Source organism: Bubalus kerabau, chromosome 14 (assembly GCF_029407905.1).
Source record: "Bubalus kerabau isolate K-KA32 ecotype Philippines breed swamp buffalo chromosome 14, PCC_UOA_SB_1v2, whole genome shotgun sequence".
Classification (NCBI taxonomy): Eukaryota; Metazoa; Chordata; class Mammalia; order Artiodactyla; family Bovidae; genus Bubalus; species Bubalus kerabau.
The window spans coordinates 76,045,885-76,072,870 of record NC_073637.1 but is presented as its reverse complement, the minus strand read 5'-3'; the positions used below and the strand labels follow the sequence as shown (position 1 = coordinate 76,072,870).

At 38.4% G+C, this 26,986-nt stretch overlaps 2 protein-coding genes across 5 annotated transcripts in view; one reads left to right on the top strand and one right to left on the bottom strand.

Annotated features, from left to right (window-relative positions):
- The window catches only part of OSGIN2 (oxidative stress induced growth inhibitor family member 2), a 29,455-nt gene extending 12,311 nt beyond the window's left edge, over positions 1-17,144 (top strand). Inside the window, exons 3-6 of the mRNA XM_055546715.1 lie at positions 7,215-7,351; positions 7,921-8,112; positions 10,317-10,408; positions 15,251-17,144. Of these exons, the coding sequence (XP_055402690.1) occupies positions 7,215-7,351; positions 7,921-8,112; positions 10,317-10,408; positions 15,251-16,283 (1,454 nt within the window). The 3' untranslated portion in view covers positions 16,284-17,144. The remainder of the gene's footprint in view (positions 1-7,214; positions 7,352-7,920; positions 8,113-10,316; positions 10,409-15,250) is intronic.
- A 7,429-nt stretch (positions 17,145-24,573) lies between these two features.
- NBN (nibrin) overlaps positions 24,574-26,986 on the bottom strand; it is a 58,494-nt gene continuing 56,081 nt past the window's right edge. For all 4 annotated transcript variants that reach the window (XM_055546712.1, XM_055546711.1, XM_055546713.1 and 1 more), the window contains 2 exons: positions 26,064-26,113; positions 24,574-24,740 (listed from right to left, as the gene is read on the bottom strand). In XM_055546712.1, the coding sequence (XP_055402687.1) occupies positions 24,710-24,740; positions 26,064-26,113 (81 nt within the window). In that variant the 3' untranslated portion in view covers positions 24,574-24,709. The remainder of the gene's footprint in view (positions 24,741-26,063; positions 26,114-26,986) is intronic.

The window sequence follows — 26,986 nt, the reverse complement described above, 5'->3', positions numbered from 1 at the left end:
TAAAGGAAGCCTGTCTTCTTCTGGTTAGGCCATAGCAGGGTTACAAAAGGAAAAACTTTCATCTGTACCTACTCACCCACCTCACATTCCCCCAAAACAATTTGTTCCTGTTTTGCCTTAGCAAGCGAAAGAGTGGCTTACCCTCCTGTATATAGGGCCATTGTTGCTGGCACTAGCACCATAATGGGCTAATGTCCTTACTATATGTAATTGGTTTTCTGTTGTGAACACATTACCACAAACCTGGTGGCTTTTATAACATAAATGTGTTATCTGACTGTTCTATAGAATGGAAGTCCAACACTGGTCTCACTGGACTAAAATCAAGATATCAGCTGGGCTGCATTCCTTTTGGAGGCTCTAGGGTAGATAGAATGTTTCCTTGCGTTTCCAGTTTCTAGAGGCTACTGGTATTCTTTTGGCTCCTGAACCACTTCTACATCTTCAAAGCTAGCAGTGCTGTTTTTCTTTTAACCTTTCATAGTTAGATTCCTCCTCAACACAGGTGGGAAAGGGTCACTGTTTCTAAGGACTTGTGTGATTAGTTTGGGCACACTTGGATAATCCAGGGTACTCTACCCCAGCTCATGGTCCTTACTTTAATCACATTTACAAAGTCCTTTTTCTCTGTAACATAACATACTCAGGTTCTTGGTGTTAAGAATGGAAGATCTTTGGGACTTGAGGTGCATTCTGCTTGTGTGTATATTTCTCTGTGAAGTGCTTGCTTGTATTCTTTTTGTGTAGTCTTTCAAGCGTTACTTCTTTTTGATTCTTTGTCTCAGATACTCAGTTCAGTTCAGTTCAGTTGTTCAGTTGTGTCTGACTCTCTGCGACCCCATGGACCACAGCACACCAGGCCTCCCTGTCCATCACTAACTCCCGGAGTTTACTCAAACTCAAGTCCATCGAGTCAGTGATGCCATCCAACCATCTCATCCTCTGTTGTTCCCTTCTCCTCCCGCCTTCAATCTTTCCCAGCATCAGGGTCTTTTCAAATGAGTCAGTTCTTTGCATTAGGTGGCCAAAGTTATTGGAGCTTCAGCTTCAGGATCAGTCCTTTCAATGAATATTCAGGGTAGATTTCCTTTAGGATTGACTGGTTTGATCTCCTTTCAGTCCAAGGGACTGTCTACAGTCTTTTCCAACACCACGGTTTGAAAGCATCAATTCTTTGGCATTCAGCCTTCTATATGGTCCAACCCTCACATCCATACATGACTACTGGAAAAACCATAACTATGACTATATAGACCTTTGTTGGCAAAGTGATGTCTTTGCTTTTTAATATGCTCTCTATGTTGGTCATAGCTTTTCTTTCAAGGAGCAGCCATCTTTTCATTTCATGGCTGCAGTCAACTTCCACAGTGATTTTGGAGCCCAAGAAAATAAGTCCATAACTGTTTCCATTTTTCCCCCCAATCTCTTTGCCATCAAATGATGGGGCCAGATGCCATGATCTTAGTTTTATGAATGTTGAGTTTTAAGCCAGGTTTTTACTCTCCGCTTTCACCTTCATCAGGAGGCTCTTTAGTTCCTCTTCGCTTTCTGCCATTAGCGGTGTCATCTGCATATCTGAGGTTATTAATAATTTCTCCCAGCAGTATCGACTGCCACTGGAGCTTCATCCTGCCTGGTGTTTTCTCATGATATACTCTCTATATAAGTTAAATAAGCAGCATGACAATAGATAGCCTTGATGTATGCCTTTCCCAATTTGGAAGCAGTCCTTTTCTCCATGTCTGGTTCTGACTGTTGCTTCTTCACCTACATACAGGTTTCACAAGAGGCAGATTAGGTGATCTGGTATTCCCATTTCTTTAAGGATTTTCCACAGTTTGTTGTGATCCACACAGTCAGAGGCTTTAGTATAACCAAGAAAAGAAGTAGGTGTTTTTTCTGGAATTCCCTTGCTTTTTTATGATCCAACGGATGTTGGCAGTTTGATCTCTTTCCTCTGCCTTTTCTAAATCCAGCTTGTATATCAGAAGTTCTCCGTTCACGTACCATTTAAGCCTAGCTTAAAGAATTTTTAGCATTACCTTGCTAGCATGTGAAATGAGTACAATTTTGTGGTAATTTGAACATTATCTGGCATTCCTCTTCTTTGGGATTGGAATGAAAACTGACCTTTTCCAGTCCTGTGGCCACTGCTGAGTTTTCCAAATTTGCTGGCATATTGAGTGCAGCACTTCAACAGCATCATCTTTTAGGATTTAAATAGCTCAGCTGGAATTCCATCACCTTTACTAGCTTTGTTTGTAGTAATGCTTCCTAAAGCCCACTTGTCTTCCCATTCCAGGATGTCTGGCTCTAGGTGAGTGATCACACCATTGTGGTTATCTGGGTCATGAAGATCTTTTTGTTCTTCCTACCTCTTAATATCTTCTGCTTCTGTTAGGTCTATACCATTTCTGTCCTTTTTTGTCCCCATCTTTACATGAAATGTTCCCTTGGTAGCTCTCATTTTAAGAGATCTCTAGTCTTTCACATTCTATTGTTTCCCTCTATTTCTTGGCACTGATCACTGAGGAAGGCTTTCTTGTCTCTCCTTGCTGTTCTTTGGAACTCTGCTTTCAGATGGTATATCTTCCCTTTTCTCCCTTGCCTTTTGGTTCTCTTTGTTTCTCAGCTGTGTGTGAGGCCTCCTCAGACAACCGTTTTGCCTTTTTGCATCTCTTTTTCTTGGGGATGGTTTGCTCAACACCTCCTGTACAACATTACAAACCTCCATCCATAGTTCTTCAGGCACTCTGTCTATCAAATTTAATCCATTAAATCTATTTGTCATTTCCACTGTATAATCATAAGGGATTTGATTTAGGTCATAACTGTTCTTTGGAAGGACTGATCCTAAAGCTGAAACTCTAGTACTTTGGTCACCTCATGTGAAGAGTTGATTCATTGGAAAAGACTCTGATGCTGGGAGGGATTGGGGGCAGGAGGAGAAGGGGACGACAGAGGATGAGATGGCTGGGTGGCATCACTGACTCGATGGATGTGAGTTTGAGTGAACTCCAGGAGTTGGTGATAGATAGGGAGGCCTGGCGTGCTGTGATTCATGGGGTCGCAAAGAGTAGGACACAACTGAGCGACTGAACTGAACTAAACTGAATGGCCTAGTGGTTTTCCCTACTTTCTTCAATTTAAGTCTGAATTTGGCAATAAGGAGTTCAGGATCTGAGCCATAGTCAGCTCCACAGTTTTTGCTGACTGTATAGAGCTTCTCCGTCTTTGGCTGCAAAGAATATAATCAGTCTGATTTCGATATTGACTCTGGTGATGTCCACGTGTATAGTTGTCTCTTACGTTGTTGGAAGACAAATGCTTTATCACATATATGCTTTGTAAATATTTTCTCCCAGTCTGTGGCCTGTCTTTTCACTGTCTCAGTGACTTGGCAGAGCAGAAATTTTAAACTTCAATGAAGTTCTGCATATCAGTTTTTTCTTTCATAGATCTTGCTTTTGGTCTTAAACATCTAAAAACTCATTACCAAAACCAAGGTCACCTAAATTTTCTCCTATGTTATCTTCCGAAAGTTTTATAATTTAGTGTTTTATATTAGGTCTCATGTCCAACAACACAGGAGATGAGTACATCACCAGAAGGTCAATACCAAAATCAGATTGATTATATTCTTTGTAGCTGAAGATGGAGAAGCTCTATGCTGTTACGTTGCTTCAGTCGTTTCTGACTCTGTGCGACCCCATAGACGGCAGCCCACAAGGCTCCCCCATCCCTGGGATTCTCCAGGCAAGAACACTGGAGTGGGTTGCCATTTCCTTCTCCAGTGCAGGAAAGTGAAAAGTGAAAGTGAAGTCGCTCAGTCGTGTCAGACTCTTCGCGACCCCATGGACTGCAGCCCACCAGGCTCCTCTGCCCATGGGATTTTCCAGGCAAGAGTACTGGAGTGGGGTGCCATTGCCTTCTCCGAGAAGCTCTATACCATCAGCAAAAACAAGACTGGGAGTTGACTGTGGTTCAGATCATATATTCCTTATTGCAAAATTCAGACTTAATTTGAAGAACGTAGGGAAAACCATTTAGGCCATTCAGGTATGACCTAAATCAAACCAGTCAATCCTAAAGGAAATCAATGCTGAATATTCATTGGGAGGACTGATGCTGAAGCTGAAGCTTTAATACTTTGGCCACCTGACTCGAAGAGCTGACTCATTAGAAAAGACTTGGATGCTGGGAAGGATTGACGGCAAGAGGAGAAGGGGATGACAGAGAATGAGATGGTTGGATGGTATTACCCACTTGATGGACATGAATTTGAGCAAGCTCTGGGAATTGGTGATGGACAGAGAGGCCTGGTGTGCTACGGTTCACGGGGTCACAAAGAGTCAGACAGGACTGAGCGACTGAGGTGACTGACTGATGGTATCATTCAACCTTACTGTAAGCTTGTTACTTCCAGGAGTTTTTTGGTGAATTCTTTTGGACTTTGTGCATAATTACAGCATTTACAAACAAAGACAGTTTTGTTTCTTCTTTCTCAATCTGTGTATCTTTAATTTCTTTTTCTGGTCTTAATGCATTAGCTAGGATTTCCTTTATGGTATGTATTGAATAGGAATGATGAGAAAAGACATGCTTGCCTTGATCTTTTAGGGGGAAAAAACCCCTAAATTCTCACCATTAAGTATGATGTTAACTATTGGATTTTTGTTGATACTCATTAACAAGTTAAGTTCCCCTTTGTTGCTCATTGAAAGTTTTTACATGAATAGGTATTCAGTTCAGTTCAGTTGCTCAGTCGTGTCCGACTCTTTGAGACCCCATTAACTGCAGCACACCAGGCCTCCCTGTCCATCACCAACTCCTGGAGTCCACCCAAATTCATGTCCATTGAGTCAGTGATGCCATCCAACCATCTCATCCTCTGTTGTCCCCTTCTCCTCCTGCCCTCAATCTTTCCCAACATCAGGGTCTTTTCCAATGAGTCAGCTCTTCGCATCAGGTGGCCAAAGTATTGGAGTTTCAACTTCAACATCAGACCTTCCAATGAACACCCAGGACTGAACTCCTTTAGGATGGACCGGTTGGATCTTCTTGCAGTCCAAGGGACTCGCAAGAGTCTTCTCTAACACCACAGTTCGAAAGCATCAATTCTTCGGTTCTCAGCTTTCTTTATAGTCCAACTCTCATATCCGTACATGACTACTGGAATAAACCATAACTAGATGGACCTTTGTTGGCAAAGTAATGTCTCTGCTTTTGAATATGCTATCTAGATTGGTCATAACTTTCCTTCCAAGGAGTAAGCGTCTTTTAATTTCATGGCTGCAGTCACCATCTGCAGTGATTTTGGAGCCCAGAAAAATAAAGTCTGACACTGTTTCCACTGTTTCCCCATCTGTTTGCCATGAAGTGATGGGACCAGATGCCATGATCTTAGTTTTCTGAATGGTGAGCTTTAAACCAACTTTTTTACTCTCCTCTTTCACTTTCATCAAGAGGCTCTTTAGTTCTTCACATTCTGTCATAAGGGTGGTGTCCTCTGCATATCTGAGGTTATTGATATTTCTCCTGGCAATCTTGATTCCAGCTTGTGCTTCTTCCAGCCCAGCGTTTCTCATGATGTATGTACTCTGCATATAAGTTAAATAAGTAGGGTGACAATATACAGCCTTGACGTACTCCTTTTTCTATTTGGAACCAGTCTGTTGTTCCATGTCCAGTTCTAGCTGTTGCTTCCTGACCTGCATACAGGTTCCTCAAGAGGCAGGTCAGGTGGTCTGGTATTCCTGTCTCTTTCAGAATTTTCCACAGTGTATTGTGGTCCACACAGTCAAAGGCCTTGGCATAGGCAATAAAGCAGAAATAGATGTTTTTCTGGAACTCTCTTGCTTTTTCGATGATCCAGAGGATGTTGGCAATTTGATCTGGTTCCTCTGCCTTTTCTAAAACCAGCTTGAACATCTGGAAGTTCATGGTTCACATATTGCTGAAGCCTGGTTTGCAGAATTTTAAGCGTTACTTTACTAGCGTGTGAGATGAGTGCAATTGTGCAGTAATTTGAGCACAGGTATTATTCGATTTTGTCAAATGCATTTTCTGTTCTGTTGGTATTATGATTTTACTTTTTTAGTTTTGTCTTTCATTTCTTTCAAGGAAATTAGCTCTTTTCCTCAGTATTTGTAATTTTAAAAGTTTTTGTGAAGTAAAATTATTTATATTTTCCTTTCTTTTGAGGTTTGTGTCATACTTAAAGGCTTCCTACTAGAGCATTATATGTAGAAATATTGCTCTCTTTTCTGATATCATGATTTTACTTTTCATATTTACATCTTTGAGTTTATTTTATTTGGGGCAAAATATTAGGCAAGGATCAGAATTTTCTTTGATGGCTAAAAGTTGTCCCAGGTGGATTAAATTTTTGGTAGATGGAGGTAATAGAAAAGTGGCAATCCAGACTAAAGGAACTATAGAAATCAAAGTAGTTTAACAGGGTTCAACAAAAAAAGCCGGCTTCCAGTTTTGCTTTAGGTAAAGGAGATACAGATACAGGAGGGAGGTTGTTAGGAGGTGGGGCTTAGAAGACGGTTGAGAGCAGAATGTGGAAAGCTCTTGATAGTCAGAAACAGACAGTGATGGGCTTTAGGACAGGTTGGTTAATACAGTGAAGACTGTGTTACAGAAAGTCATTTGAATGTAAAATGTGAAATGATTTGGAGTAGGTGACTCTTGAACAAGAAGAGATTTTTGTCTTCTGAGTGAGAGTATATGAATGAGAATAGCTATAACAGCTGAATGGATAAAGGTGACAGAAGAGGTTTAGAACTATAATCTAACTCAGGATTTTGCTAGTAAGTATAATACTTTGAGGAGGAATGAGGTTTAAAGGAGAGGGCACCGAAAATGGAGGAAGTCATGAATTTGCTTTTGAACGTGGTTATTAGTCGTTCAGTCAGGTGGAGTGAAAAAGTGGCATATGGAAATACGGGATATATTTTGATAGTAAGAGTTCAGCCTAGAAGTCTGAGTTTGAGGTTAGCAGCATAGTGAGTTGAAGTTTTGAGTAGGTGAGATCCCCTGAAGAAAACAGGAGAGAAAGTAAAAGTATTTTCTTGCAAATACTTGGTTTTAAGAATTCAGGGAAGGAAGAATTGATGGAGGAAAAAAGCCATCTGTGAAATGGGAAAAGCCAAAGAACATGAGTGTTAAGATTAATGATATACCCCTCTCCCCTTTTTTAAAAATAGGAAATGGACCCTCAGGAATCTGCCTTTCTTACATGCTGTCAGGCTACAGACCGTATTTATCATCAGAAGCAATCCATCCAAATACAATCTTACATAGTAAATTAGAGGAAGCAAGACATCTTTCCATTGTTGATCAGGTATTATTTTTTACATGTCAGTCCTTTTCAATTTTTTATACTGAGACAAGGTTAATTTTCTGCTACATGAGCATTGTATTTCTTAGCTGAAAACCTTTCCTTTTAAATAACACTTTCTAACATTTTAATTTTAGATTTGTAAATATATTTTGCTGAGTTAACTTCCATTTGTTTTCCTGAATTAATTAGAGCAGAATTTCCCAAATTACACCCTGATGGAGTTTTTAATAGGTGCTTTATGCTCAGATAAGTTTTGGAAATGCTGCTTTTTATTATTAAAGTGTCAGGGTAGATATATTAAGGCATACTGCCATATTAAAGCCATCTTCAAATTTTGTAGTAAAATGATCTGATTAGCTTTTTGAAACCAACCATTTCCCATGTTTATTTGACCTGAGAATCTATTAAGATCTCTTAGGAACATCAGTGTTTTGTTGCATGCTGTCTGTAAAATGCTGGATTGGAGTAATGGTTTTCTCTATTATGTTAGCTGGAGTTTGTTTGTTTTTTCCAAACTCTGCCTTTTTTCTTTATGTCTTTTTTTTTTTTTTTTTTTTTAACTTATTTAGGACTTAGAATATTTGTCTGAGGGCCTTGAGGGCCGATCATCCAATCCAGTTGCAGTACTTTTCGACACACTTCTTCATCCAGATGCTGACTTTGGGTATGATTATCCATCCGTTTTGCATTGGAAATTAGAACAGCATCATTATATCCCTCACTTAGTTCTTGGTAAAGGTCCACCTGGTGGAGCTTGGCACGTGAGTATATCTTTCTTAGCATTCTTTCTTAGCATTTTAGTGAGTGTGAGTTATTTTGTATGATGTCTTGATAAGACCGTTTTGATTCTTAAACATGATATAAGGTTATATATGGTGATTACCACATCTTTATCTGAGAATTTTAATGTGTTCAGTTAAATCCAAGTTAATTGCTAGTAGAAATTAAGCCAACTTTGATTACTGGTAGTGTCTTAGAATAAGTGTTTTCTAAGAATTATATAGAGAATATTTAAGAATGTTGGGCATAGTAAAAAAATGTTTGTTTACTTATTGTAGAGTTTACAAAATCTCACACAATATTTCATAGTACTACCTATTATTTCCCTACCTTTTCAAGAGCTTAAATGAAAAAAATATATTGTAAAAGAAAAAAATTATATTTGTCTGCTTGGGTTGCTAAAACAAAAATACCATAGAGTGAGTGGCTTAAAAACACACTCACATTTTGAAGGTTGGAAGATCCAGGACCCTGGTGCCAAATGACTCAGTCTGTGGTGAGGGCTCCTCTTCCTGCCCTCACCAAAGAGAGGGTAAAATCTTCTTGTAAAGTCACTGATCCTGTTATCAGGGCATCAGTCCCATGACCTCCTCTAGCCCTAATTACCTTCCAAAAGCCCCATCTTCAAATACTATCACATGTGGGGTTAGGGTTTCAGCACATGGATTTGGGGGGATGATACAATTCAGTCTATAGCAGAAGTTAAACCACAAAACTGACCAACACAAAGAGCCAGCCTGTTTCATTAGCAGGCAGCAACGAATAATTGTTTTTTACTCCTGTGTTCTCAGAAGTTAGTATAGTGTCTAGCATATGGTAAGTACTCATTTGTTGTACAATAAATGTTAAATAATATTTGCTGTGTTATGAAATACAGACTTCATGGGAATTTTAACATTTAATATCAACTCAAGTATAAATTTCAGTTGGATGTTCCTGTATTAGTGCAATGTTATATGACTGAAGGTTTACATTTATCAAACAACTGTTTTGGAACATTTGTAGATGAAATATATCACTAACTTTTTAAAATCTTAATTACCTTTATGGTAATGGATCACAACTATCAAAATATCTATGCATTTTAGCTTACATGTTTATGTTTGCTTTGTTAATAAGTAGCATTCTTAACAAAACTGCATTTATTGAAACAGCCATGATACAGTTTTTAAGTTTTAGGCTACCTTCTATAAATTCCCCAGTTTTTATTTTACTTGTTTGTTTTCTCCGTAGAAAAATGTGCTGCAGGCAATAATTCATCTTTTCTTTTTTCCCACTTACATATCAGAAAGTTAAAGTGTGGATAAGCCTTGATTACTAGAAATGTATTTGAATCAGTGGTAATGTGAAATATACCTGAAACTTGGTTCTGATCCTAATATCAGGCCAGCCTGCTTCAAAGCAGTGGCAGCCTTATGCATTGTCTTCCTGTGGTGATTTTGTACTATTACAAATAGTAAGACTGTAAGCCACAGTGCATAGTAATTGCTCTATAAATGTTAGCCAGTAGTAATAATAATGACTCCCATTCCCAATACTGGGCTTTATAGAAACAGGGAAAGAAGGATTCAGATTAGAAAAAAAAAAACAAAAACACAACTTAAAAGAGTTGGTTGAAAGAGATCATTGAGGTCATTGGGAGAGATGGTTTTGGCCTTTGGGCTTTTCTTGCTTTGTGCTGAGCAAAATAGAAATAAGTAGGGCAAGCGTGAAGGGGCCCACTTCCTTAAAGGCAGCTTTGGCTTCAGCAGTGAGTCTGTTCTTAATCAGACAGAACCACTTGCTTATTTCCCTGGTTTCTTAAAGTGTTAGGAATTAACTTTTTCCCTTTTGTTTAAAGTGTGAAAATAACTGATTTGCTCCTCTGACACTATATTCTGCATCTAATTATGTTTTATAGGCCAAAGCCATCACCATTGTGTAGGCATCAGGTAATGTTGTAAATCTGATTTATAAATGTATAACTGTATGAAAGGAGTATACACACTACCAAATGTTGAAAGTATTTGAAAGTTAATTGGAATAAATTTCAAGAGGTAATTTACAGACCATTTAGGACTTCTTTGAGCTCTCCTTATCCAGACTTAGAGTAAATGAGATGGGGTTGGTTTAAAAAAAAGAAAAAAAAAAAGACCATGTTACTGATAAAATGTGTTTTTTGCTTATTTATTTTTTATTCAAATAGAATATGGAAGGCTCAATGTTGACAATCAGCTTTGGAAATTGGATGGAACTACCTGGACTTAAATTTAAAGACTGGGTATCTAGCAAACGGAGGTAAAGATCAAACTATTAAAATTTTGATATACAGTGGGAAAGAGTCTGTCAGCAAATTTCAAAATAGTTGTGACCCTGTCTTAGATGAATAATATTGATGTTTGTATCTTTCAAATAAAACCTCCTCGTCTTAGTGGTTATGAGTTAGTTCTATTTAGAGATTTTATAACACGAAGTACACAGAGGTATGGGCTTGTCTACAGATTGTTAACACAATTTATCTCACTCTACTGTTAAACCACTCTCTGTTTAGTTATTTTCTTGTCCACTTACATATCCTTTACTTGTTTACTTATTTTTAAGAATGGATTTGTATAACTTATTTTTATAAGTGAATATGTATATCTTCATGTATACATATCTCATGTATACATTCCTGAAGTATGCATATACTTATTTTTATAAATGAATCACTTCATCTACTGCATATCTCAGACACCTAAAGTATTTGACTTTTCTGAGTAGAAGAGTATATATAATGAATAATTTAAAAAGGCAAAAGACTTATACAATCCGAAGGAAAACCAGAGTATACATAATGAATAATTTAGAATGATGGAATAAAATAGATTCTATGATGTGATTATCTACTTGGCTATAGAGGTAAATATTTAATAAGAATAGTAAAGTATGAGAATAGAAATTATGAAAATCTCAACTTGAAAGAATACAAGTTTATTTTATATTTATTTGGGACAAAGAATTCAAAGTTGAAAGAAATTATGAAAAGCCTTATCACTTTCAAGTCATTTTCATTCCTACAGATAGGAATTACCAATACAGAGAATCTACTCTGACCACTCAGAGAAACAATAAATTAAAACAGGAAGTTACACAAAACCTTTGAAATAGGGCTGTAATGTTCAAATGCTTGACTTCCTGCTAGATAAAAACCATGTTAATCTACAGTAGTTTTCCTTAATTTGAGATTTAAGGAGAGTAAATTTAGACCAGCATGGGTAATTGAAATTAAACCTTTCAGATATTACTTTGGGATTTTTTTTTTAACAGAAGTTTTATTGTATAAGTTTGAAATGTAAAATTGCAAAATCAGGCAAATTGTATAAATTCTTAATTTTCATAAAAAAGTGAAATTGCTCAACATATTTTCCCCTTTATGATGCAGGTAAACAAGGAAAAGCTTTATGATTTATGTACCAGAAGTGTTCGTCCTTCTAAGTTGAGCATGTTGTGTTTAAGTAACATGTGAAAATGACTCTTGTGATAAATATTAGCTTTAGTTCCTGCTCTTGCATAGTGTTGAGAAGTGTTAGACCTCTCGAGATTGATTGCCGAGTTTGAATTCTGATTCTGTAACTTTTAATGTTATGACACTGGTCAAATAACTTAAAATAGCTATCATTTCATTAGCTATCAATTTCCTAGTTTGCAAAATTGAGGTAGTAATTATTATAATTATTACATAGGATTTCTATAAAAATTGAGAGTTAATACATTCTAAATCTTAATTACTATAGTTATTAAGCTTCTCACTTATTCCAGTTACAAGTTACACTGAATTGTGTGAAATGAATTGGTGGGTTTTGTTTTGTTTTTTGGCCCCACTACATGACTTGTGGGATCTTAGTTTTCCAACCAGGGATTGAACTAAAGCTCTTGGCAGGGGACGTGCAGAGTCCTAACCACTGGACTACCAGGGAATTCCCTAATTTGGTGTTTTTTCTGCTACTTACCTCCAACTGGGGCACTGTTTAAGGATACTAATGCCCATTGCTTTACAGTTCAAGTGGAAAATAAAAGATGTATTAATGTGCTTTTTTTTCCATAAAGAGCAGATTATATTTATAGATCTCCTTATGAGTAGGAAGGATGTCAAAGAATCTCAGTGAAAGTGAAAGTGGAGTCACGCAGTCATGTCTGACTCTTTGTGACCCCATGGACTGTAGCCCACCAGGCTCCTCCATCCATGGAATTTTCTAGGCAAGAGTACTGGAATGGGTTGCCATTTCCTTCTCCAGGGGATCTTCCCAACCCAGGGATCAAACCAGGTCTCCCACATCACGGGCAGACGCTTTCCCATCTGAGCCACCATGGGATCCCAGAATTTCAGTAGAGCTATTCAGAACCCTAAAGGATGATGCCATCAAGGTGTAGCATTCAATATGTCAGCAAATCTCAAAGACCAGCAGTGACCACAGGCTGGAAAAGGTCACTCCTCATTGCAGTTCCCAAGAAGGGTAGTACTAAAGAATGTGCCACCCATTGGACAGTTGCACTCATCTCTCATGCTAGTAAGTTCAGTTCAGTTCAGTCACTCAGTCATGTCCGACTCTTTGTGACCCCATAGATCGCAGCACACCAGGTCTCGGTGTCCATCACCAACTCCCAGAGTTTCCTCAAACTCATGTCCATTCAACCATCTCATCCTCTGTCATCCCCTTCTCCCCCTGCCCTCAGTCTTTCCCAGCATCAGGGTCTTTTCAAATGAGTCAGCTCTTTGCATCAGGTGGCCAAAGTATCGGAGTTTCAGCTTTAGCATCAGACCTTCCAATGAATATTCAGGGCTGATCTCCTTCAGAATGGACTGGTTGGATCTCCTTGCAGTCCAAGGGACTCTCAAGAGTCTTCTCCAACACCACAGTTCAAAAGCATCAATTCTTTGGCGCCCAGCTTTCTTTACAGTCCAGCTATCACATCCATACATAACTACTGGAAAAACCATAGCCTTGACTTGGCTTACTTGCTAGTAAGGTCACACTTAAAATCTTGCATGCTGGGCTTCACCATTATGTGAACCAAGAACATCCAGATGTCCAAGCTGGGTTTAGAAAAAGAAGAACCAGAGATCGAATTGCCAGCATTCACTGGATTATTAAAAAAAGCAATGAAATTGCAGAAAAACATCTACTTCTGTTTCATCCACTACACTAAAGTCTTTGACTGTGTGGATCATAACAAACTGAGGAAAGCTCTTAAAGAGATGGAAATACCTGACTATCTTACCTGTCTCCTGAGAAACCTGTATGGAGTCAAGAAGCAACAGTTAGAATCCTGCATCAAACATCTAATTGGTTCAAGATTGAGCACTGAGCACATCATGAGAGATGCCGGGCTGGATGAGTCACAAGCTGGAATCAAGATAGGAGAAACATCAGCAACCTTGGATATGCAGATGATAGCACTTTAATGGCAGAAAGTGAAGAGGAACTAAAGAGCCTCTTGATGAGGGTGAAGGAGGAGTGAAGAAGCCAGCTTAAAACTAAATATTATGAAAACCAAGATCATGGCATCCAGCCCCATCACTTCAGAAGGGGAAAAGGTGGAAGTAATGACAGATTTCCTCTTCTTGGGCTCTAAAATCACTGAGCACGGTGACTGCAGCCATGAAATCAGAAGACGATTGCTTCTTGGCAGGAAAGCTATGACAAACCTAGATGATGTATTGAAAACCAGAGACATTACTCTGCCAACAAAGGTCTGTATAGTCAAGGCTCTGGTCTTCCCAGTGGTCACGTGTGGTTGTGAGAGCTAGACGGCAAAGAAAGGCAGAATGCCAAAGAATTGATGCTTTCAAACTGTGGTGCTGGAGAAGACTCCTGAGTGTCTCTAGGACAGCATGGAGATCAAACCAGTCAATCTTAAGGGAAATCAACCCTGAATACTCATTGGAAGGACTGATGCTGAAGCTCCAGTATTTTGGTCATGTGATGCAAACAACCAAATCTTTGGAAAAGTCCCTGATGCTGGGAAAGGTTGAGGGCAGGAGAAGGGCATCAGAGGATGAGATGGCTTGATGGCATCACTGATGCAATGGACATGAACTTGGGCAAGCTCAGGGAGATGATGAGGGACAGGGATGCCTGGCGTGCTGCAGTCCATGGTATCGCAAAGAATTGGACACAACTGGGTGAATGAATAATAAATGAGTAGGAAAATACAGAGAGAAACGTTATCTGTTTAAATGTAGGATGATTTTGTTCAGCCAAAGACAGATCTGAATAATTTTTGGTCATTATGAAAATGAAAAGCAACTTATAAAAAATTGTGTCTAGATATTATCTTTAAGAAGTATATATATTACAGTCAGACCTGTAATAGCTCGATGGTTATAATCTAATTCAGTCTACAGCTGTATAGAATACAGACTGATAGTATAACTGTAGGCTGAATTACTTAGATTACAATTGTGAGATAGAGTGAAACAGTCTAATTTTCAGTAAGCCACATTTTAATCCATTTATTTAGTAGAAGTTTATTGACAAAGACAGCTAATCTGAACAGATACTTAGACAAGACATTGGGGAAACAAAGATGCTTTAAATACAGTTTCTACCCTCATGGGACTTACTCCATTGAGAAAAATAATTTATTAGCATTTTAAAAATTTATTTTTGGTGGCACTGGGTTGTCTTTGCTGCACGCAGGCTTTCTCCAGTGCCGTGAGCAAGGGGGCTGCTCTGAGTTGCAGTGCGTCAGCTGCTCGTGGTGCCTTCTCTTGCTGTGGAGCACAGGCTTCAGTAGTTGTAACACATGGACTCAGTAGCTGTGGTTCGTGGGCTCTAGAGCGTGGTCTCAGCACTTGTGGCACACGTCTCAGTTGCTCCATGGCATGTGGAATCTTCTGGACCAGGGATCAAACCTGCGTCCCCTGCATCAGCAGGCAGATTCCTATCCACTGGACCACCAGGGACAGCCCCTAATTTATTAACATTTTTAAAGAAAAGGAAAGGCTTTCTTTCTTTGTGAAGTGTTAGGGTAAGAGTTTTAGCTTAGACAATCCAGAGGAATAAAAAGATAAAATAGTGGACTAGATGGAGAAGTAGTAATCATGGAAACTAAAAGTATTATCCTCATGGAATGTTCTTCCTTTTCTTTTCATAGGAACCTAAAAGGGGATCGAGTTATGCCAGAGGAAATAGCTCGCTACTATAAACACTATGTCAAAGTCATGGGTCTTCAGAAGAATTTCAGAGAGAATACTTACATTACCTCTGTATCAAGACTCTACAGAGATCAAGTTGATAATGATGGTCAAGGCCAAAATATCTCAACACAGCATTTACAGATAGAGAAGTCAAAATTTGCCAAGAGAAACTGGGAAATCAGGGGTTATCAGCGAGTAGGAGATGGTTCTCATATTCCCTTCTGTCTCTTTGCTGAAAATGTAGCTCTGGCAACTGGAACATTAGACTCTCCTGGCCGTCTGGAAATCGAAGGGGAAGATTTTCCTTTTGTGTTTCATTCAATGCCTGAATTTGGAGCTGCTGTAAGCAAAGGAAAGTTGCGTGGCAAAGTGGATCCAGTGTTAATTGTAGGTTCTGGGCTTACCGCAGCTGATGCAGTACTGTGTGCTTACAACAATAATGTCCCTGTGATTCATGTATTTCGCAGACGAGTAACTGATCCAGACTTAATTTTCAAGCAGCTTCCCAAAAAGCTTTACCCAGAATACCATAAAGTCTATCATATGATGTGTACTCAGTCATATTCTTTAGACTCAAATCTTTTATCTGCTTATACTAGTTTTCCTGAGCACCATGTGCTTGCCTTTAAGTCGGACATGAAATGCATTCTTCAGAGTATCTCTGGACTGAAGAAAATATTTAAGCTCTCTGCAGCAGTAGTGTTGATAGGCTCTCATCCCAATCTGTCTTTTCTGAAGGAGCAAGGGTGTTACCTGGGCCATAACTCAAGCCTGCCAATCACATGTAAGGGTAATCCTGTGGAAATAGATGCGTATACCTATGAGTGTGTTAAAGAAGCCAACCTTTTTGCATTGGGTCCATTGGTTGGAGACAATTTTGTTCGATTTTTAAAGGGAGGGGCACTGGGTGTTACACGCTGTTTAGCTATAAGACAGAAGAAAAAAAAGCATTTATTCGTTGAAAGAGGAGGAGGAGATGGCATAGTGTAGAGCAGGTTTACAAGTAATTTATATGGACACTTTACCATTAAAGATTTTTAATAGAGATTTTACAGTGTACTGGCTTGAATTTTCTGAACTTGAAATAACTAGGAGAGCCTCAAGTGATAGTAACTATTTTTTAAACTTAACTAGAATTTTTGTCCTGATTACATTGTAATGTTTCAAAGGTGTCAATTGTCAAGACAAATAGAAGCACTGCCAATCTGATATACTTTAAGTTCTCACTTAACTGAAACATTCTTTTCTTCTAAGACTTACTTTTTTGTGATCACTGTTGATTATTTATGTTTGATTCCAAAATATAACAGCATTGAATCTATAAAACCGCAGTCATTAAATGGCCAGAGCTTTCCCTCACTTTATATATTGAGTTACTGTGCTGTTCAAGGATGGTTCAGAGACAGCATCACTCCACTTGTGGCTTGTTGGAAAGGTAGCGCCTCAGGCTGCATAGCAGACTCACTGAATCAGAAATTGCATCTTAATGAGATCCTCAAATATGTATGCTTATTAAAGTTTGATACACACTGGTCTAACAGAAAATGGGATATAAATGTATATATGCTGAGGGTGGGTGGAAATGGGATAATCAACTCAGGTTTTATTTATTTTGAAATTATTAATTGTATAAGTCTAATTTATTGACAAATATGATGGGATTTAAATTTTTTTTATTGTTGAAACCTTGACAGGCAATTCATATTCTCAGCTTCTAATAAACCATTCAATAATGTTGGCATATATTCAGGAACCTGCCAAGGTAGTTTCTGGAGCTATATTCTCTAGTTAACTAGCATAACCCTTAAACGAATTTGCATTTCAATAAATTTTGAATGGAACTACTACTTACTTCTGTGTGAACACTGAGTTAATTTCTGTCACTGAAACTTAAAGATGTTTGGGTGTAAGTACTTTTAATATTGCAGTACTTTTTGAGTATTACCAGAATTATTTTTATCAGAATTATTAAAGGTTAAAATATAGAAGGTTAAAATCTGCCTTTCCTATTCTCAAATGGTTACTTTGAAATTCTTTGTTGGAGATGACATAGCATTTAATCCTATGGTTATTTATTGAAGTATGTGTTCTGTCTTGGTTTATACCTAGGTGTGCTTAATGTCTGTATTTTCATACAAATCTCCAGACATTTTGTGTTAGACAAAGTGTTACAAAGTTCTCTGTGGCAAATTGAATTTCCCGGTCTTTCTCTCTCTTTTTTTTCTTTTTGGTTAAATTTATTTCACCTGGAATGTGTTTATTGAAAGTCTATTTCTATTTTTTTGGTAAAATGGACTAGAAGTCAGTATTTATCTGTCCATGTGCTTATAGATTTATTAAGAATTTATCAAAAATTATTAATTCACCTTAAAATATTGTTTGGAATAGACATCTACAACTAGTTGTTTTGGATGAATTCTTATTCTCTTGATAATGTCATGTTTGATTAGCTTGATTTTGGAACTGATGTATCAGTTTTTATCATCATAACCTTTTCAACTTAATTTCACACCTATTGATATGGTGTGACATCCTTTGGTACACTTGATTGAGCACTTCCTTGTTTGTTCTTTTGAGCTCTGAAGGAGTTGATGGGATGCCTTTCTTGATGTTGCTTCTAAATTGAAAATGAGTTTGTTATGAAGATGGTTTCTTGTTGTTGAGTTGCCAAGTCGTGCCAACTCTTTTGCGACCACATGGACTGTAGCCTGCCAGACTCCTCTGGTAGGAGGAGTCCCTTTTACCCATTCAATAGCATTTTTACAATTAAAACATTCACCAAAAAAAGAACGACTTAAGGGAAAATATAACTTCAGCAGGGCCCTAATGAACCTGGTTAATAATTCCGTTTTTAGTAACCTCCCATTTCTAAGTTCTCCCTTAGACCTAGCTGCCCTGTGTTGCGAGTAACATCAAAGTGTTTTCGCTGTTGTAATATATACTCTTGATCAATTTCTGTCCCATTATTTTAAATCTGTCATTATCCATCAGTACCAACTACTTATTCAGGGAGGGAGGAAAGCACTAAATATTTTGACTAGTCATAGTGTGATAAGGGCATCTCCTTCATCCCTCAAAAGTCTAGCTCTGATTAAAAAGCAGAATCTCTTTGGAGTTTTGGAAATAATACAATAAAAATAAGATTTAGTTGCAGCTCTCTGTTTTAAGCAGTCTGAGTATGTGAACCTTCCACAACTTTACTTTTGTAAAAGTTAAATAAAGGCCAGACATTCAGTTGAGACCCCAAACTGGCCAAGCCTTGGAAATACAGTTACTATAAATCTGCATTACCCTAAAACCAGTCCTCAAGAAGATCACACTAAATGGGCCAGCAAGTTAATTAACTGCTGCCACAGAACCTGACTCTGTCTAACGACAACAAAACCCAGGTCCTCAGCAGCATTACAGCATCTGCAGTGTACAACATACAATAAAAATTAGGTGTGAATACAAGAAGATGTGACCATAAGCAGAGGGAAAAAACAAGTCATCAAAATAGATCCAGAGTTGACACAGATATTACGAATAGCAGAAACACTTTAAAAGCTACTACATAAATGTTCAAAATATTAAAGAATAATTCTTAAGTGAGTGAGTCTGAGAATAACAGAAAAACCTCATATTCTACAGCTTAAAAATACATTCTGAAATGAAAGATTTACTACATGGGCATAAAAATATACAAACCACTATAGGAGTAAAGGTCAATGAACTTGACAGTTTAATTGGAACTGTTCAAACTGAAGAACAGATAAAAGGAATTAAAAAAAAAAAAACTGACATGAGCTAAATAACAAGTGGTCTAACATGTATAGTTGGATCCAGAGGAAAGCAAGAGTGACTGGAACAGGAAAATATATGTGGGGAAGTAAAGGTTAAAAATTTTACAAACTTGATTTAAAAAATAAAAAGCAACCCATGCATCCAAGAAACTAGAACTGCAAACAACACATATTAAGACAACAATCAATTGCTAAGAAAGATGAAAAATTTTAAAAAGCAGTCAAGAGTTTGACACATAACTGAACAATGGAAAGAATGAACTTAACCAGGACAACATAATCAAGAATACAGTAGAACAATGTCTTTAAAATGCTGAAGTCAAAAAATATGTCAAGCTAAAATTAAAATTCTATGATGAAAACAAAAAAGCTGACACCAGGAAATATGCACAAAAAGAAATGTTATCACACTGAAGGCATGTGATATCTGGTGGAACATACATGAAAGAAATTTCAGAAATGAAAAATTTAAATTATTTTTCTAACTCCTTAAATTATTTAAAATCCAGTTGAGTATTATGAGTAAAATGACAGCATTTAATGAAAATAAATAAGCTTAATTCAGAAATTGAAAAGGAAAACTTAGGATATGTAGAAGTAAGATAATAATGGGATGAATGGAAATGCACATTTCCTGAGCCTGGCCCTGCACGTCAGAGCAACCCGGAAATCTGGGTCTTGCTCTGGTGGGCGGGGCCGTGCTCAGTCAGTCTTTAATCCAGTTTTCTGTGATGGGTGGGGCCGTGTTCCTCCCTGTAGTTTGGCCTGAGGCGGCCCAGTCCTGGAGCTTGCAGTCCCTGTGGCAGGCTATGGGAGTGATGGTGACCTCCTCCAAGAGGACTTGGGCCAGCACTCCTTGCCTCCCAGGACCGCAGCTGCCCGTGCCCCGACCCTGCGGCAGGGCATTGTGGACCCACGCCTTCTCCAGAGCTTCCCAAACGTTCACAGGCAAGTCTGCCTCAGTCTCTTGCCGGGGTCATGGTTCCTATCTCCTGGATTCTCATGTGCACGTGGTTTTGTCTGTGTTCTCCAACAGTCTCTGTTCCCCAGGCCTATGGAAGTTCTGCGATCAAATCCGGCTGAACTTCAAATTCCCAGGGGATTCCCATTCCCTTTGCCAGATCCCCAGGTTGGGAAGTCTGTTGTGGGGCCTAGGACTTGCACAGCAGTGCGAGATCTTTGGTATAGTTGATCTCCAGTTTGAGGATAGTCCACCTGGTGGCTCTATGGTAGGGCTAACAGCACCTTCCTCCAAGAGGGCTTCTGCTGCACACCATGCTGCCCAGGACTGCTGCCATCCCTAACCCAAACCCCTGTCCCCACGGCAGGCCACCGCTGACCGGCCTCCACAGGAGACCCTCAGACTCTCGCAGGTCTGACCCAGGCTCCTGTGGCGGTCACTACTCCTTTCCCTGGGTCCTGGTACACACAAGGCTTCCTTTGTGCCCTTCAAGAGTATGCCAAATAGGAGGTTTGATTTTAAATGTGATTGCACCCCTCCTGCCATTTGTTCTTGGACATGGGGCATCTTTTTTTTGGTGGGTTCCAAGATCCTCCTTTTGATGGTTGTCCAGCAGCTAGTTGTGATTTGGTGTTTTCATAGGAGATGAGTGCACATCCTCTACTCCACCATCTTTCTCTACAGTTAGCATACGTTTTTCTCGCAATTCAGTAGAACTTTTCATTTTGTTAATAGTTTCCTGTGCTGTGCCAAAGCTTTTTAGTTTGGTGTAGTTGCATTTATTTATGTTGACTTTTGTTTCTCTTGTCTGAGGACATATATCCCCACCAAAAGACATTTGAAAGACTAATGTTAATACACGACCTATGTTTTCTTCTAGGGGTTTTATGGTCTCAGGTGTTACTAAATATTGAGTCCATTTTGAGTTGATATTGGTATATGGTATGAGAAGGTAGTGCAGCTTAATTGTTTTGCATGTAGGTGTCCCAACACTATTTTTTGAAGAGGCTGTCTTTTCCCCATTGTGTATTCTTGCTTCCTTTGTTGTAGATTAATTGACCATAGAAATATGAGGTCATTTCTGGGCTCCCTTATTTTGTCCTAGTACCATAGAACTTTTTATCACTGTAGCTTTGTAGTATGGTTTGAAATCAGAGAGCATGCCTTCTCCAGCCTTGTTCTTTCCAAAATTCTTTTGGCTATTTGAGGCCTTTTGTGTTACCGTACAGATTTTAAAATTGTCTAATTCTGTGAAAATTAGACAAAATGCCATTGGTATTTGATGGGGATTGCACTGAATCTGTAGATTGCTCTGGGTGGTACGGTTATTTTGACATTAACTCTTCCAATCCATGCGCATGGTATACCATTCCATTTGCTTATATCATCTTCAATTTCTTTCATCATTATCTTATACTTTTCTAAGTACAGATCTTTTATATCCTTGGTTAGATTCATTCCTAGGTATTTTATTGTTTTTGATGCAAGAGTAAATGGAATTAAAAAAAAAAAATCTTTCTAAAAGAGTTTGTTATCAGATGTAGAAATCTATGCAACAGATTCCTATATATTAATTTTGTATGCTGCAGTGTTACTGAATTAATTTACTAGTTCTAATAGTTTGTGGTTTTTTGATGGCATCTTTCAGTTCAGTTCAGTTGCTCAGTTGTGTCCGACTCTTTGCCACCCCCATGAACTGCAGCACGCCGGCCTCCCTGTCCATCACCAACTCCCAGAGTTTACCCAAACCCATGTCCATTGAGTCGGTGATGCCATCCAACCATCTCATCCTCTGTCATCCCCTTCTCCTCCCGCCTTCACTCTTTCCCAGCATCAGGGTCTTTTCAAATGAGTCAGTTCTTTGCATCAGGTGACTAAAGTATTGGAGTTTCAGCTTCAGCATCAGTCCTTCCAATGAATATGCAGGACTGATCTCCTTTAGGATGGACTGGTTGGATCTCCTTGCAGTCCAAGGGACTCACAAGAGTCTTCTCCAACACCACAGTTCAAAAGCATCAATTCTTCAGCACTCAGCTTTCTTTATAGTCCAACTCTCACATCAATACATGACCACTGGAAAAACCATAGCCTTGACTAGACAGAACTTTGTTGGCAAAGTAATGCCTCTGCTTTTTAATATGCTGTCTAGGTTGTTCATAACTTTTCTTCCAAGGAGTAAGTGTGTTTTAATTTCATGGCTGCAGTCACCATCTGTGGTGATTTCGGAGCCCTGAAAAATAAAGTCTGTCTCCAGTTTCCCCATCTATTTGCCATGAAGTGATTCCATGGTTTAGAACAATAAAATAACTTCTAGTAAGTCTGTTTACCCCACATCAACCTCTTATAAAGGTAAGAAAAGTGACTCCATAGCATCATATTTGTGAATTCACAATTGATAACAGCCTAAGAGCAGTTCAGTTCAGTTCAGTCGTTCAGTCGTGTCCGATTCTTTGCAACCCCATGAACTGCAGCACGTTCACTCAGACTCACGTCCACTGAGTTGGTGATGCCATCTAGCCATCTCATCCTCTGTCGTCCCCTTTTCCTCCTGCCCCCAATCCCTCCCAGCATCAGAGTCTTTTCCATTGAGTCAACTCTTCGCATGAGGTGGACAAAGTACCGGAGTTTCAGCTTTAGCATCATTCCTTCCAAAGAACACCCAGGGCTGATCTCCTTTAGAATGGACTGGTTGGATCTCCTTGCACTCCAAGGGACTCCCAAGAGTCTTCTCCAACACCACACTTCAAAAGCATCAATTCTTCAGTGCTCAGCTTTCTTCACAGTCCAACTTTCATATCCATACGTGACTACTGGAAAAACCATAGCCTTGACTAGACGGACCTTTGTTGGCAAAGTAATGTCTCTGCTTTTGAATATGCTATCTAGGTTGGTCATAACTTTCCTTCCAAGGAGTAAGTGTCTTTTAATTTTATGGCTGCAACACCATCTGCAGTGATTTTGGAGCCCCCCAAAATAAAGTCTGACACTGTTTTCACTGTTTCCCTATCTATTTCCCATGAAGTGATGGGACCAGATGCCATGATCTTCGTTTTCTGAATGTTGAGCTTTAAGCCAACTTTTTCACTCTCCTCTTTCACTTTCATCAAGAGGCTTTTTAGTTCCTCTTCACTTTCTGCCTAAGGGTGGTGTCATCTGCATATCTGAGGTGATTGATATTTCTCCCAGCAATCTTGATTCCAGCTTGTGCTTCTTCCAGCCCAGCATTTCTCATGATGTACTCTGCATATACATTTAAAACACTTGGACCACCAGTTCTGGAGTGTTTTGAGCTTTTAGACTACTCTTAAAGGGACCAGAGACTGTTAGGAGTGTAGAGAGACTGTTACTCATTTATCTTCGAATTCTTTCAGTGTTGTGGAGAGCATTATGAATACACATTTAATAATGTTTCTTTAACAAAGAATTTGAAGGGATAATGAAACAAAAATAAATAAGAAAAATCTAGGACATTTACAAACTATCTCCTGAAAGGAAATAACATGTTCTGAAGGCTGGTCAAGAGTGCAAAGGGCCTTAGTCAGGTATTTAAATATGGTGACTTCCCTTGCCTGAATATAGTGGAACACTAGATGTTCCATGAAGACTTAACAACAATACAAATTAATTTATGATATAACTTTTCATGCTAGGCTATCTCTCAAAGCCTGTTTGTTAGGGTGGCAGAATCTATGTGAAACTAGGAAGTTTTGAGTCAGTATAAAAAGCACGCTCTATCTGCTAGGACAAAATATATCAGTCTTTAGAGTAGACAAAAAGACTTTACCCTAATTAAAATGTACAGTGAAAGCTATCTATATGAAAAAATTTGGAAAAACAAAGTTTTTCCTTACCATCTCCCTTTTAGGTAGAAAGAAGACAACCTTACCATTTCTACTTTTTAGATTAAAAAAGCTAGGATTCTAAAAAGCTCAACTTTTTAGAGTGTTACTCAATACCCAGTTTAGTAAGACCACCAAACAGGTCTTATCTCATTTTAGGGAGATATATCCCCAGGCTTGATGACATCCTCCACTGTCATTTCCAATATTAGAATAATATGTGGGTGGCATCTTCAATACTAGAATCCATTTCACTTGGGTTACTACAGTTCAGGAAAGACTACAGGATAATGGAAAAGAAAAAAATGATAAAAAGGAAAAATATTATGCTTTGATATTACTATAACCTTCCAATCCAGTCAATAAAAAAGAGTTAGGTATATAACATTGTATCATTTCTTTAGGAAATTACTGGAAAATGATATGCATAGAAATTTGAATAGGCACTAAAAATCTCTGTAAAGAAATGAGTATCATGGATTTTTTTCAGAGGCAAGGAAACAGACAGCCAGGACAGTGGTAGAAGGGAAACTTTTTAAGGTTTTACCTTTTTATACTTTAAGAATTTTGAACTATGACTATATTAACTATTCAATAAGTTAAAATCATATTTAAAAATGAAAAAAAAAAATATAAAAGATGAGATGACAGAGACTAAAACAGAACAAACAATACTAATTGTCCCAAACAAAAGAAACTGAGTTTTGTGCATTTTATTTAACAAATTTAGGCCACAAACTTAAACCTTCTATATATGATATGAATGTACTGCAGAGGAAACTTGAAGTAAATACTAAACAGGAAATGTTTCTGTGGCTTCTTCATAAAACCTTGTTATCTTCTCCTTTTAACATTAGGATTGTATCTGTAAAGAAAGAAACTGAGTCAAATGATATCTAGATAAATGATAGTGTTCCTTTCACAAGTTAAAGGGCTTTCAAAATATAGACACGCTTTGGCAAACAGAATGAGAATGCCAGTTTTATCCCTAGGATCAAATATTAAGCAAAGACATTTTTTACTGTCATTTATCCTTTTGATGTTGCTTTGATGACTTTTTGGTAAAAGTAAAACATCATAAAAAATCCTGTAAAAGCCTTTAATTAATGAAAACAACAGTTTAAAAATTAATACATTTTTATACTTCCTCCAGACTAGCTGCAAACAGATCTCTCCACTCCCACATTAAATTCTACCATTTGCCCAAAAGAGCATAATGAACCTAAAATATAATTATAAAAGTCTTCTCCTATAGCAACTGAACAAATGTAGGTGGGGATCTGACTATACTTATGAAAAATCAGCACTATTTGTCAACATTTTCATCAATGATTCATACTTTCAATAATGAAATTAAAAATCAAATTGGCTATAAAACAAGACTCAAAATTACAGTATTTCTTGGGGAAATGTTATTCCACCCTAGCCAGTATCTACCTACAATATTGTATTTTATGCATATTTGAGAGCTAATTATTATGAAGCTTGTTGGGCCTGCAAGAATGCTGAAAATGTTAAATCTGAATTAAATTATTATTACCCATTATAAGTCCTCTAATCCTCTCACAACAACCTGCTTTGAAACTCTAATCCAGCTTCTTATTTTCATGTCTGGTATTTTACTTATCTTATTTCAAACTCCATTCATTCATAATTCTTTCTACTCAGGGCTGAAAATCTCACATGTATCACTCAAATTCACCCAGCTCAGGAGCCTTCATTGTCTAAATGCCCCACGGTGGTGGTGGTTTGGTTGCTAAGTCGTGTCTGACTCTTGCAACCCCGTGGTCTGCAGCCCACCAGGCTCCACTGTCCACGGCATTTCCCAGCAAGAATACTGGAGTGGGTTGCCATTTCCTTTTCCAGGGGATCTTCTAGACCCAGGGATCAAATTGCATCTCCTACACCAGCAGGTGGATTGTCTGCCACTGAGCCACCAGGGAAGCCCAAATGCCCATATATATTTTAAACATCTTGTGACACAGTACAAGTGAATTAAGCCCAAGCCTTTATCCAGTAGTAAAGGTGTTCAAGTAGTTAAAAAAAAATTAAAAACAAGACAAAATATTATTTAGGTGAAGGTACCAAGCATCTAATTTTAAGGAAAGGGGTTGAAACATTTAAACTCTATCAACAGAACTGAGTGTTATATACAAAAATTCACAAGAAAACTGAAATTAAACTTTACCTAAAGAGGTCATCAGCAAGAGAGTCTTCTTTTGCGTGCTGATTTTGAACCTGTCAAAATTAACATAATTTCAAAGATTTGCTCAATGACGAATATACTGTTAATGAAACTGCCATGCTGGTTGACTGCAGAGGTTAATAGCCGCCTGTTGCTCTGGCTAAGCCATGAGAAAATCACCATAGGAAAAGAATAAAAGCAAAATATAGCAATACAGCATGACCCAAATAAAAGTACACTGGGTTGATTCGTTGGGGTCGTCCTACCCTGCTAAACTAAAGAAAAACAGCGTGGACCTTGGAATGCCAAGTCAGCCCAAGTTCAGAACGCTGCTTGTGCACACACCAAGATGTTTTCCCAAAGCATATGCGGGTCTGTGACCTCCAGTTAGGTGACAGCCCTTGTACAAAAAAATAATAAAGGTAGTTTAAAGTAATTAATAAAATGGGAGACATGACCAGGGACACAGGAGGTTGACTTCATGCTGCACAACAGATTCTTTTTGTTGCCAAGACACGAAATAAACATGATGGGGCTCCAAGGAACACGACTCTGGATCCAAGAGGTCTTGAGTCCCCTGGTCCCATCTTTAAAACTTTCATTCTGTCTGTAGTTTCTTTTTCCCCAACTGTGCGTCGACCACTTTCGACCCCTACCTGCTGCGCCAGCTGCAGCAGCTGACCACATCCTGGAGGTCGCCACTTCTCGCCCATTCAACAGATCCGTTCCATTTTCCCTTCATGCCAAGATTATCGCAGAAGTCCCCGAATCAAATTTCTCCAGCCAATCTCCTCTCAAAGGTAACCAACACATATACTGCTAGTTTGTTGAGTTTTTAAACATTTTTTTCCAGCAAAACCCTTTTACTAAATGAAATGTCAATGTTTTGAGATCATACCACTGACAGAAGCCTGCGCCTTCAACCA